This window comes from Ranitomeya variabilis, chromosome 5, assembly GCF_051348905.1.
Source record: "Ranitomeya variabilis isolate aRanVar5 chromosome 5, aRanVar5.hap1, whole genome shotgun sequence".
Taxonomy (NCBI): domain Eukaryota; kingdom Metazoa; phylum Chordata; class Amphibia; order Anura; family Dendrobatidae; genus Ranitomeya; species Ranitomeya variabilis.
This window is the reverse complement of record NC_135236.1, coordinates 47,856,789-47,867,681: the sequence shown is the minus strand read 5'-3', so window position 1 is coordinate 47,867,681 and position 10,893 is coordinate 47,856,789. Positions and strand designations below refer to the sequence as shown.

Here is a 10,893-nt window from a genome sequence, read left to right as displayed (position 1 = left end):
ACTACAATTCCCATCATTGTCCCCTGGTCGCACTCATCTCAGACCAGGTGACAACGACGAGAGCTATTTTCAGCAGCTGGGAACAGCACAAACTGTGGCGCGTGTCACGCTGATATACGGCACACTGATGTCACACGTATGTTGCACACGGACACAGATAGCACCTGTGCTGGTTTTTGCAGTATCGGAAATGAGGATGCGTGAAGGGGGCCTATAGGGGCAATGATTTCTGTGGCTGCAGTGGAGGCAGGAGATCGCACACGTCGGCTATTAGCCACGGACAGAGCACACGGCGGAAGAATCAGAAATGGTTTTTATTCAGTGTAGAAATTATTGTCAGTAGTGCGGTGGTAACATAGTGGGGTAATCTCAGAACAGTGCGGGCAATACATGCCGCAGAGTAATAGTCTGCAGATACACACACAGGAAACACACAGGTGGCAGTGCAATGTTCTGCAGGCACGCAGTGTTGGTGCAGAGCTCCGCCAGTAGTGGCGCAATGCTCTGCAGCATCACCACAAATCTCCATGGGCCGTATTCTTGGGGACGCTTTCATTTAAATAACCTACAAAAAAATACTACAAGGGACGTAATGAAATGCTCTGCAGATATACAGTACCCGTTTCAAAAAGTAACCAAGATATACAGGCCGCAGAGCATTTCTCTGCATTGAAATATTCACAGAGCTGCGATGCAATGCTCTGCAGAAGCACAACAGCTCAGATACGGCACAGATTACTATGAAATGTTTTGCAGATTTAAAAAAAAAAAAACCAGTGCAATTTTCAGCCATATACCAAGGTTGAAGTGCAATGTTCTGCAAGAATTCTGGTGCCGCGCCATCTAACTGAATGAGACGGATATGTTCTGCAGATGTCCACACAATAGTACAATGCTCTGCAGGGATACAGTCTGAACATGAGGAATACACTGCTGGTGGTGCAATGCTCTGCACACCCACATCTATATGGTGCAATGCTCTGCACACCCACATCTATATGGTGCAATGCTCTGCACACCCACATCTATATAGTGCAATGCTCTGCACACCCACATCTATATAGTGCAATGCTCTGCACACCCACATCTATATTGTGCAATGCTCTGCACACCCACATCTATATTGTGCAATGCTCTGCACACCCACATCTATATGGTGCAATGCTCTGCAGATACGTATCATCAATCTCACGATCTCGGTGTGAGCCGGGCAGATCGTGGTCTCATTAGACGCACTGGTTGTCGCTATGCGGACGATATTTGTTCGAAGACCAGGCTAGAAATAAACACTTTGCTCCGCATCCGGACGACACGATTTGCCTCAGACGCACATCCCCCCAAGAAAACCATTAATGGAAAGAATTGTCAGAGGCGCAGATAAAACACGGGCAGGTGTCAATCATCCCCAGGAGCACTGGCCTCTACACTACTACTCCCAGCATGGTCCGACAGCACAAGGTGCAGAGTACTGCACAGGACTCGGCCCCTGACCGTGCAGTGATCAGTAACATTCAGTGTGCGGAGCGTGGTACATTCAGGTGTGGAGCCCTTTCCCCTCCATTGACCTCAAAATAAAAATCACATGCAAAATATACATTCAGTATAAAATGACCTCATATTCGGGGCAAGGCCGTCATCCTCGCCCCAGGGTCACCATCCGTGTGGTACCCCAGAAGTCTCTGTCATGAAATGCAGCGGATTCCAAACGCCCCTCATGTTATTTTTTGCAGTGAAATGCAGCAGTATTACAAAAAAATGCTCTAAAAAAAGTAAAAGGGGGGTCCTTAAACCAGGAAAAAAAACTAAGTTTTTGATCTTCTGGGGTCCCATTTTCTGCAGTTTCACCGGCTGGTCACCCCCAGCACGCGCTTCATATTCTCGTAGACCACGTAGCTGATGCTGACGGCAGGGATCACTTTCATGAAGTTGGGGGCGATTCCGCGGTACAGGCCGAGGACCCCTTCCCGAGCCACGATGTAACGAAATAGAGCCACCATAGAGAGCTGTGGAGACCCCTGGATGGAAGCTGGGAGAGAGAGATAGTATCATATACCCGGGACCACACGATCCTGGAAGACAGGGCATATCCTGGTACCCAGAGCTGAATTCACAATTCTGCTGTCAGCTAAGTCGTAGCATCCATTATGGCTCACAGCCGGGGCCTGAAAGACATGTTCTCACCTTGTGCCTGCATACGTGTCCTAACCAAGGCCAGAGGATAGCTGGCGATCTGCCCACATGTGCTAGAAATTGTGCCACACGCCAGTAACACCAGCACCCCCGGGTCCGGGCTGGAGCCAGTCTGGTACCTCTGCAGCCACGTGTTCTTAAGGGTCTAGATTGGGGGCACATAAAGAGAAGCTTATCCAGGGCAGACGCCATGCACACTACCGTTCAAAACTTTAGGGCACTTAGAAATTTCCTTTTTTTTTTTTTAAAGAAAAGCACAGGTTTTTTCCAAAGAAGCTAACATTAAATGATTCAGAAATATACTCTATACATTGTTAATGTGGTAAATGGCTATTCTAGCTGCAAACGTCTGGTTTGTAATGCAATATCTTCATAGGTGTATAGAGGCCCATTTCCAACAACCATCACTCCAGTGTTCTTATGGTACTTTGTGTTTGCTAACTGTGTAAGAAGGCTAATGGACGGTTAGAATACCCTTGAAAACCCTTGTGCAAGTATGTTAGCACAGCTGAAAACAGTTTGGCTGATTAGAGAACCTATAAACCTGACCTTCCTTTGAGCTAGTTGAGAATCTGAAGCATTACATTTGTTGGTTCCATTAAACTCTCAAAATGGCCAGAAAAAAAGAACTTTCATGTGAAACTCGACAGTCTATTCTTGTTCTTAGAAATGAAGGCTATTCCATGTGAGAAATTGCCAAGAAACTGAAGATTTCCTACAACGGTGTGTCCTACTCCCTTCAGAGGAGAGCACAAACAGGCTGTAACCAGAGTAGAAGGAGAAGTGGGAGGCCGCGCTGCACAACTGAGCAACAAGGGAAGTACATCGACGCCTCACAGGTCCTCAACTGGCAGCTTCATTAAATGTGATTTTATATATTTATCTTGTAATAAAGTTGTATACTTTTTAATCTATGATTCTTGGTGGTGCGTATCTTTTTGTTGAGTTCTGTCTATTTTTGCACTGAATCCTATCCTTATTGTTTCCACATTTATTATTTTGATGTGGATATTGGCCTGGTGTATATAGGCTTCAGCTTCATTAAATAGTACAGGCAAAACCCCAGTGTCAACGTCTACAGTGCAGAGGTGACTCCGGGATGCTGGCCTTCAGGACAGAGTGGCAAAGAAAAAGCCATATCTAAGACTGGCTAATAAAAGGAAAAGATTAATATGGGCAAAAGAACACAGACATTGGACAGAGGAAGATTGGAAAAAAGTGTTATGGACAGACGAATCCAAGTTTGAGGTGTTTCGATCACACACTTTTGTGAGACGCAGAACAACTGAAGGGTATGTTTCCACCTTCAGGATGGCCGGCGGTTTGGACGGAGTGGCAAACCTGCTCCGCCCTAAGCCCCGCCCCCTTCTGTGACGCGATGATGCCGGATGTGTTCATTGCACACATCCGGCATCATCGCACCCCACACATAGGGCCCTGTGATATACCTTGCGGTGGCGCAGCGTCGCCGCAAGGTACACGGACATGCTGCGATTTTAAAAGACGCGCAGCATGTCTGGAATCGCAGGGCCGCCGGGTGCGTGTTACCACGCATAGTGGAGACGGGATTTGATAAAATCCCCTCCACTATGCTGTAACATCTGGACGCTGCGTGTTTGACGCTGCGGCTCTGCACAGCGTCAAACACGCAGCGTTTCCTGCACGTGGAAACATACCCGAACAGATGCTGGAAGAGTGCCTGACACCATCTGTCAAGCATGGTGGAGGTAATGTGATGGTCTGGGGTTGCTTTGGTGCTGGTAAAGTGGGAGATTTGTAAAAGGTAGAAGGGATTTTTAATAGGGAAGGCTATCACTCCATTTTGCAACACCATGCCTTACCCTGTGGACAGCGCTTGATTGGAGCCAATTTCATCCTACAACAGGACAATGACCCAAAGCCACCTCCAAATTATACAAGAACTATTTAGGGAAGAAGCAGCAGCTGGTATTCTATCTGTAATGGAGGGGCCAGCGCAGTCACCAGATCTCAGTCCCATTGAGCTGTTGTGGGAGCAGCTTGACCATATGGTGCAAAAAGTGTCCATCAAGGCTAATCAACTTGTGGAGGGGCTTCTGGAGGCATGGGGGGAAATTTCTCCAGATTACCTCCGCAAATTAACTGCTTGAATGCCAAAGGTCTGCAATGCTGGAATTGCTGCAAAGGGAGCATTCTGTGACGAAAGCAAGGTTTGAAGGAGAAAATTATTATTTCAAATAAAAATCTTTTTTTCCAATGTTGTCAATGTCTGGACTAGATTCTCAATTCATTTGGCAACTCATTTGATTAATAAAAGTATGAGTTTTCATGGAAATCACAAAATTGTCTGGGTGACCCTAAACTTTGGAACGGTAGTGTATGTACCACCAGTGTCACCGGCCGGAGCTCACCTCATAAACTGCCAGGTCAATGCCCGCATACGGCACGATGCCCAGCAGGTTGGGGAGGTAGCCCTTGAAGTACGCTCTGACCCCTTCAGTGCGTAGGATCTGTCGAGCGCAGTCCGTCATCCCCGAGTACTGACCGGTCCGCCGGAGAGCCAGCCTGGTCTTCAGGACCTAGTGAGACATCATGTGCTGAATTAGCAGAATTTCTAGATTACTAGATTAAAAAAAAACAACCTCAAGAACACTTTACCCCATTATATCACCCACCCAAATAAGAAAATGTCATCTCACCTCCATAGGATAGATCACAGTCTGCGCTATGGCCCCGGCCAGGGACCCCGCTACGAACCTCTCTCGGACCCTCAGGGTCTCATCCTGGCCGCGGATTAGCTTCTTGATCTGTGAAGGGAGAAAAGACTTGTCAGCGGCCCCCCGTGATTGGCGCTGGTGCCTGATAATACCCAGGTGACCAGGGCTGAGCTGTAAAGTGGGGTACAGCAGTAAAGCGAGCTGTAGCGCTATACAGTGATCGGTGCCGGTGAGGCCCATAAACATGCTCAGATGCAGGCACATCATTAAGGGGTCCGGCAAACCTCACTCAGAGCCCCCCGGATTTCGCTGCATCATACATGCGCAATGGAAACAGTCACATAAGCAAAGAGTCACATAAGCAAAGCTGCAGTGCAAAGCATGGAGGAGGAAGAAATAAAGAACTGCCCATGCCTCTAGATAGGAGGTGGATTTCCCACTGCCTCCGTCTCCTATACCCAGCACCTCACCTGCTCGTACGCCATGAACTTGATGGCAGATTCTGGTGCTATCTTCAAGACGTTGATCCCGTTCCCGCGCCAGAGCGACCGGATCCCCCCCTCCTCAACCATTCCCTTCAAACCTCTCAACATCGAGAGACCATCAGCCTTGGTTCCATGGACCTGGGGACATGGAGGAAGCCCGAGAATGGCGGCGTCACGCAGTCATAGTATATAGGTCTATCTCCTCCTCTCCATACTACCTGCATTAGCACTTTCAGTCTGTCCAGAGGGGCCGTCCCGGTCCTGGACACGGCCCCCGCCACTCCTCCGGCCAGAAGCTGCTTCCACCACGTGCCCGAGCGAATCTCCTTCTGAGAAAACTCATCCGGGACGGCAAGCGACTCCCCTATGTCAAGCACCTGGAATCACATCCACACCACACAGTCACACGGCGTTATGTACTATGCCGCCATACCGTGGTTACGGCCTGCCCACAAGATCATCATCGCACTATCCTGAAACACTCTGTGCTGCTGCGAATACTTTTCCCCCATACACTTACTATCTTAGATCTCCCACTTGCATCCATGGTTACTCCTCCAAGAATATAAAACCCACAGGAAATTCCAAGAACAGAAGCTGGACTGCTTGCTGATGGTTTCCATATATTTCTATAGTGCACAGACTAAAAACTAGGTAGAAAATACATCATGCAGATTTCAGGCTGGTCAGGATTTGCTTTACACCTGATGGTGGGGCAGAATAGCTGACATATCCGCTTATATTACACCCTAGTGCTCAGATTTTGGGACAACCTGAAAACTATCTTCTAATGACTGTACTCACAGAGGAATGCTTCCAAAAAGTTACCACGTCCTCCATGTTGTGAAGGGGATTCAGTAGGAAATGATCCCTCCATTCCAACCAGTCGATGGTTAATGTGCCATCGCGATCCATGCTGTGCGCCGGCAGAACAGTAAAAAAAAAAAAAAGTTTAGTGTGCAGGACTGAGCAATGACTGCGAGCTCCACTAGGTGGCAGCATTACAGCAGTGCAGTACATGAGTTTACTGTGGAGGACTGAGCAGTGACTGCGAGCTCCACTAGGTGGCAGCATTACAGCAGTGCAGTACAGGAGTTTAGTGTACAGAACTGAGCAATGACTGCGAGCTCCACTAGGTGGCAGCATTACAGCAGTGCAGTACAGGAGTTTTCTGTGGAGGACTGAGCAGTGACTGCGAGCTCCACTAGGTGGCAGCATTACAGCAGTGCAGTACAGGAGTTTAGTGTACAGAACTGAGCAATGACTGCGAGCTCCACTAGGTGGCAGCATTACAGCAGTGCAGTACAGGAGTTTTCTGTGGAGGACTGAGCAGTGACTGCGAGCTCCACTAGGTGGCAGCATTACAGCAGTGCAGTACAGGAGTTTAGTGTACAGAACTGAGCAATGACTGCGAGCTCCACTAGGTGGCAGCATTACAGCAGTGCAGTACAGGAGTTTTCTGTGGAGGACTGAGCAGTGACTGCGAGCTCCACTAGGTGGCAGCATTACAGCAGCGCAGTACATGAGTATAATAGTGTACAGAACTGAGCAATGACTGCGAGCTCCACTAGGTGGCAGCATTACAGCAGTGCAGTACATGAGTATAATAGTGTACAGAACTGAGCAATGACTGCGAGCTCCACTAGGTGGCAACATTACAGCAGTGCAGTACATGAGTATAATAGTGTGCAGGACTGAGCAATGACTGCGAGCTCCACTAGGTGGCAGCATTACAGCAGTGCAGTACAGGAGTTTTCTGTGGAGGACTGAGCAGTGACTGCGAGCTCCACTAGGTGGCAGCATTACAGCAGTGCAGTACATGAGTATAATAGTGTACAGAACTGAGCAATGACTGTGAGCTCCACTAGGTGGCAGCATTACAGCAGTGCAGTACAGGAGTTTAGTGTGCAGGACTGAGCAATGACTGCGAGCTTCACTAGGTGGCAGCATTACAGCAGTGCAGTACAGGAGTTTAGTGTGCAGGACTGAGCAATGACTGTGAGCTCCACTAGGTGGCGCATTACAGCAGCGCAGTACATGAGTATAATAGTGTGCAGGACTGAGCAATGACTGTGAGCTCCACTAGGTGGCGCATTACAGCAGCGCAGTACATGAGTATAATAGTGTGCAGGACTGAGCAATGACTGTGAGCTCCACTAGGTGGCAGCATTACAGCAGTGCAGTACAGGAGTTTAGTGTACAGAACTGAGCAATGACTGCGAGCTCCACTAGGTGGCAGCATTACAGCAGTGCAGTACAGGAGTTTTCTGTGGAGGACTGAGCAGTGACTGCGAGCTCCACTAGGTGGCAGCATTACAGCAGCGCAGTACATGAGTATAATAGTGTACAGAACTGAGCAATGACTGCGAGCTCCACTAGGTGGCAGCATTACAGCAGTGCAGTACATGAGTATAATAGTGTACAGAACTGAGCAATGACTGCGAGCTCCACTAGGTGGCAACATTACAGCAGTGCAGTACATGAGTATAATAGTGTGCAGGACTGAGCAATGACTGCGAGCTCCACTAGGTGGCAGCATTACAGCAGTGCAGTACAGGAGTTTTCTGTGGAGGACTGAGCAGTGACTGCGAGCTTCACTAGGTGGCAACATTACAGCAGTGCAGTACAGGAGTTTTCTGTGGAGGACTGAGCAGTGACTGCGAGCTTCACTAGGTGGCAACATTACAGCAGTGCAGTACAGGAGTTTTCTGTGGAGGACTGAGCAATGACTGCGAGCTCCACTAGGTGGCAACATTACAGCAGTGCAGTACAGGAGTTTTCTGTGGAGGACTGAGCAGTGACTGCGAGCTCCACTAGGTGGCAACATTACAGCAGTGCAGTACATGAGTATAATAGTGTACAGAACTGAGCAGTGACTGTGAGCTCCACTAGGTGGCAGCATTACAGCAGTGCAGTACAGGAGTTTAGTGTGCAGGACTGAGCAATGACTGCGAGCTTCACTAGGTGGCAACATCACAGCAGTGCAGTACATGAGTATAATAGTGTGCAGGACTGAGCAATGACTGTGAGCTCCACTAGGTGGCAGCATTACAGCAGTGCAGTACAGGAGTTTAGTGTGCAGGACTGAGCAATGACTGTGAGCTTCACTAGGTGGCGCATTACAGCAGCGCAGTACATGAGTATAATAGTGTGCAGGACTGAGCAATGACTGTGAGCTCCACTAGGTGGCAGCATTACAGCAGTGCAGTACATGAGTATAATAGTGTACAGAACTGAGCAATGACTGTGAGCTCCACTAGGTGGCGCATTACAGCAGCGCAGTACATGAGTATAATAGTGTGCAGGACTGAGCAATGACTGTGAGCTCCACTAGGTGGCGCATTACAGCAGCGCAGTACATGAGTATAATAGTGTGCAGGACTGAGCAATGACTGTGAGCTCCACTAGGTGGCAGCAGTACAGCAGCGCAGTCGGAGGTGTGGTATGATCAGACCATGTTCCTTTACGGTAAGACACAGCCATTACACAGTACACAGCAGGGACACATTTATAAGATTATCTCAGCACAGGAACATTTGAATTAAAGACTTCCAATTATGGAAATTCTTATTATTCCAAGATCCATTGATTACAATGATCTTTTCATGGGAAGACACCTTTAAAGAGTTAATGATCTGAATCATAAATGAATCCTCCCGTCCCCCTCTGAGGTAACGGGGGAAGCAAAGTGACAAGTATGCCAGGACAGAACAGGTGGAAACTGACAGCAGGGTGAGGTTGTTTTCTTGCTCACCTTTGCAGGATCTTGTGGGCCTGTGTCAGTGTGATGTGAACCCCGAGACCGTGGAAACATTCCTGGATCTCAGATGCATCAATGCGACCTGGGAGAGAGGACAGTGCACCACTGACGTCAGCCGGAGTCAAGGTTGGGAATTCGTTAATTTCTAAGGTGGCCTGTGACTGTACAGGAATATTTACTACAGGCCGTAAAGTGAGAGTCGCAGGATGTGGGGGATACATCTCTCGCTATCAGTTACTGTCTGTGGGTCCGCACTATTACTGGAGGTCGGACGTCACGGCCGCCTGCCTGTCACTGTCAGTACGTGCCTGTCCCCGGCCGGAGGGCGGCTAGAATTACGGATGTGTCATATAGACGTGTACTCACCATCGCTGTTGCGGTCCAGACTGTTGAACATGATCAGGAGTCTCTTCTCTCTGTCCACCAGGTATCGGGTGAACTCATCAAAATCCAGCTGCCCGTCCTGATCAATGTCCCCGACCCGGAGGATCTCCTGCCCGAGAAGGGGAGGAAGAGACATGGATGAACCGTTATATATATATACACATATCCCCAGCACAGGGCTCTGCAGTACAACACACCACACTATGGCCACTGGGGTCTTACCGCATACAGAAGTGAGGATGTCTGCATCTACTCTGGAGTATCCCCATAAACATTCTGAGGACTGTCCCCATACCTACTGAGCAGGAGGGCTGTCCCTGTAGACATGCTGGAGGACTATCCACATACCTGTTGTGCAGGAGGGCTATCCCTGTAGACATACTGTAGGAGGACTATCCACATACCTATTGTGCCTGAGGGCAATCCCTATAGACATGCTGGAGGACTATCCACATACCTGTTGTGCAGGAGGGCTATCCCTGTAGACATACTGTAGGAGGACTATCCACATAGCTATTGTGCCTGAGGGCAATCCCTATAGACATGCTGGAGGACTATCCACATACCTGTTGTGCAGGAGGGCTATCCCTGTAGACATACTGTAGGAGGACTATCCACATAGCTATTGTGCCTGAGGGCAATCCCTATAGACATGCTGGAGGACTATCCACATACCTGTTGTGCAGGAGGGCTATCCCTGTAGACATACTGTAGGAGGACTATCCACATACCTATTGTGCCTGAGGGCAATCCCTATAGACATGCTGGAGGAGGACTATCCACACACCTATTTTGCGGGAGGGCTATCCCTATAGACATGCTGGAGGATTATCCACATACCTGTTGTGCGGGAGGGCTATCCCTGTAGACATACTGGATGAGGACTATCCACATACTGTACCTATTGTGCAGGAGGGCTATCCATGTAGGCATTCTGTGGGAGGACTGTCTTCATACCTATTGTACAGGAGGGTTATCCCCATAAACATTCTGAGATAGGACTATCCCCATACCTGTTGAGCAGGAGGGCTGTCCCTGTAGACATGCTGGAGGAGGACTATCCACATACCTATTGTGCAGGAGGGCTATACTCATACCAATTGTGCAGGAAGGCTATCCCTGTAGACATACTGAAGGAGGACTGTCCACATACTTACTGTGCAGGACAGCTATCCCTGTAGACATACTGGAGAAGGACTATCCACATACCTGTTGTGCAGGACGGCTATCCCTGTAGACATTCTGTGAGAGGACTGTCTCCATAACTATTGTACAAATCCATTGAGAAACAAACTGAAATCATTTTGAGGGGGGGAAATAAAAATAAGAAACCTAAAATAATGTGGTTGCATAAGTGTGAGCGCCCCCTTATTATTGG

General features: G+C 48.6%; 1 protein-coding gene and 1 long non-coding RNA gene across 2 annotated transcripts in view; one reads left to right on the top strand and one right to left on the bottom strand.

The window, feature by feature from the left end:
- Positions 1-297: 297 nt before the first annotated feature.
- Positions 298-10,893, bottom strand: part of LOC143774332 (mitochondrial adenyl nucleotide antiporter SLC25A23-like) — a 20,059-nt gene continuing 9,463 nt past the window's right edge. Inside the window, exons 2-10 of the mRNA XM_077261803.1 lie at positions 9,498-9,624; positions 9,126-9,213; positions 6,176-6,287; positions 5,590-5,748; positions 5,357-5,509; positions 4,869-4,976; positions 4,581-4,748; positions 2,182-2,335; positions 298-2,026 (exon numbers count right to left, since the gene is read on the bottom strand). Coding sequence (XP_077117918.1) covers positions 1,842-2,026; positions 2,182-2,335; positions 4,581-4,748; positions 4,869-4,976; positions 5,357-5,509; positions 5,590-5,748; positions 6,176-6,287; positions 9,126-9,213; positions 9,498-9,624 — 1,254 coding nt within the window. The 3' untranslated portion in view covers positions 298-1,841. The remainder of the gene's footprint in view (positions 2,027-2,181; positions 2,336-4,580; positions 4,749-4,868; positions 4,977-5,356; positions 5,510-5,589; positions 5,749-6,175; positions 6,288-9,125; positions 9,214-9,497; positions 9,625-10,893) is intronic.
- Positions 8,134-8,733, top strand: LOC143774333 (uncharacterized). The gene is made up of 3 exons (XR_013215513.1): positions 8,134-8,188; positions 8,264-8,335; positions 8,632-8,733. It is a non-coding gene; the product is annotated as an uncharacterized LOC143774333 (long non-coding RNA).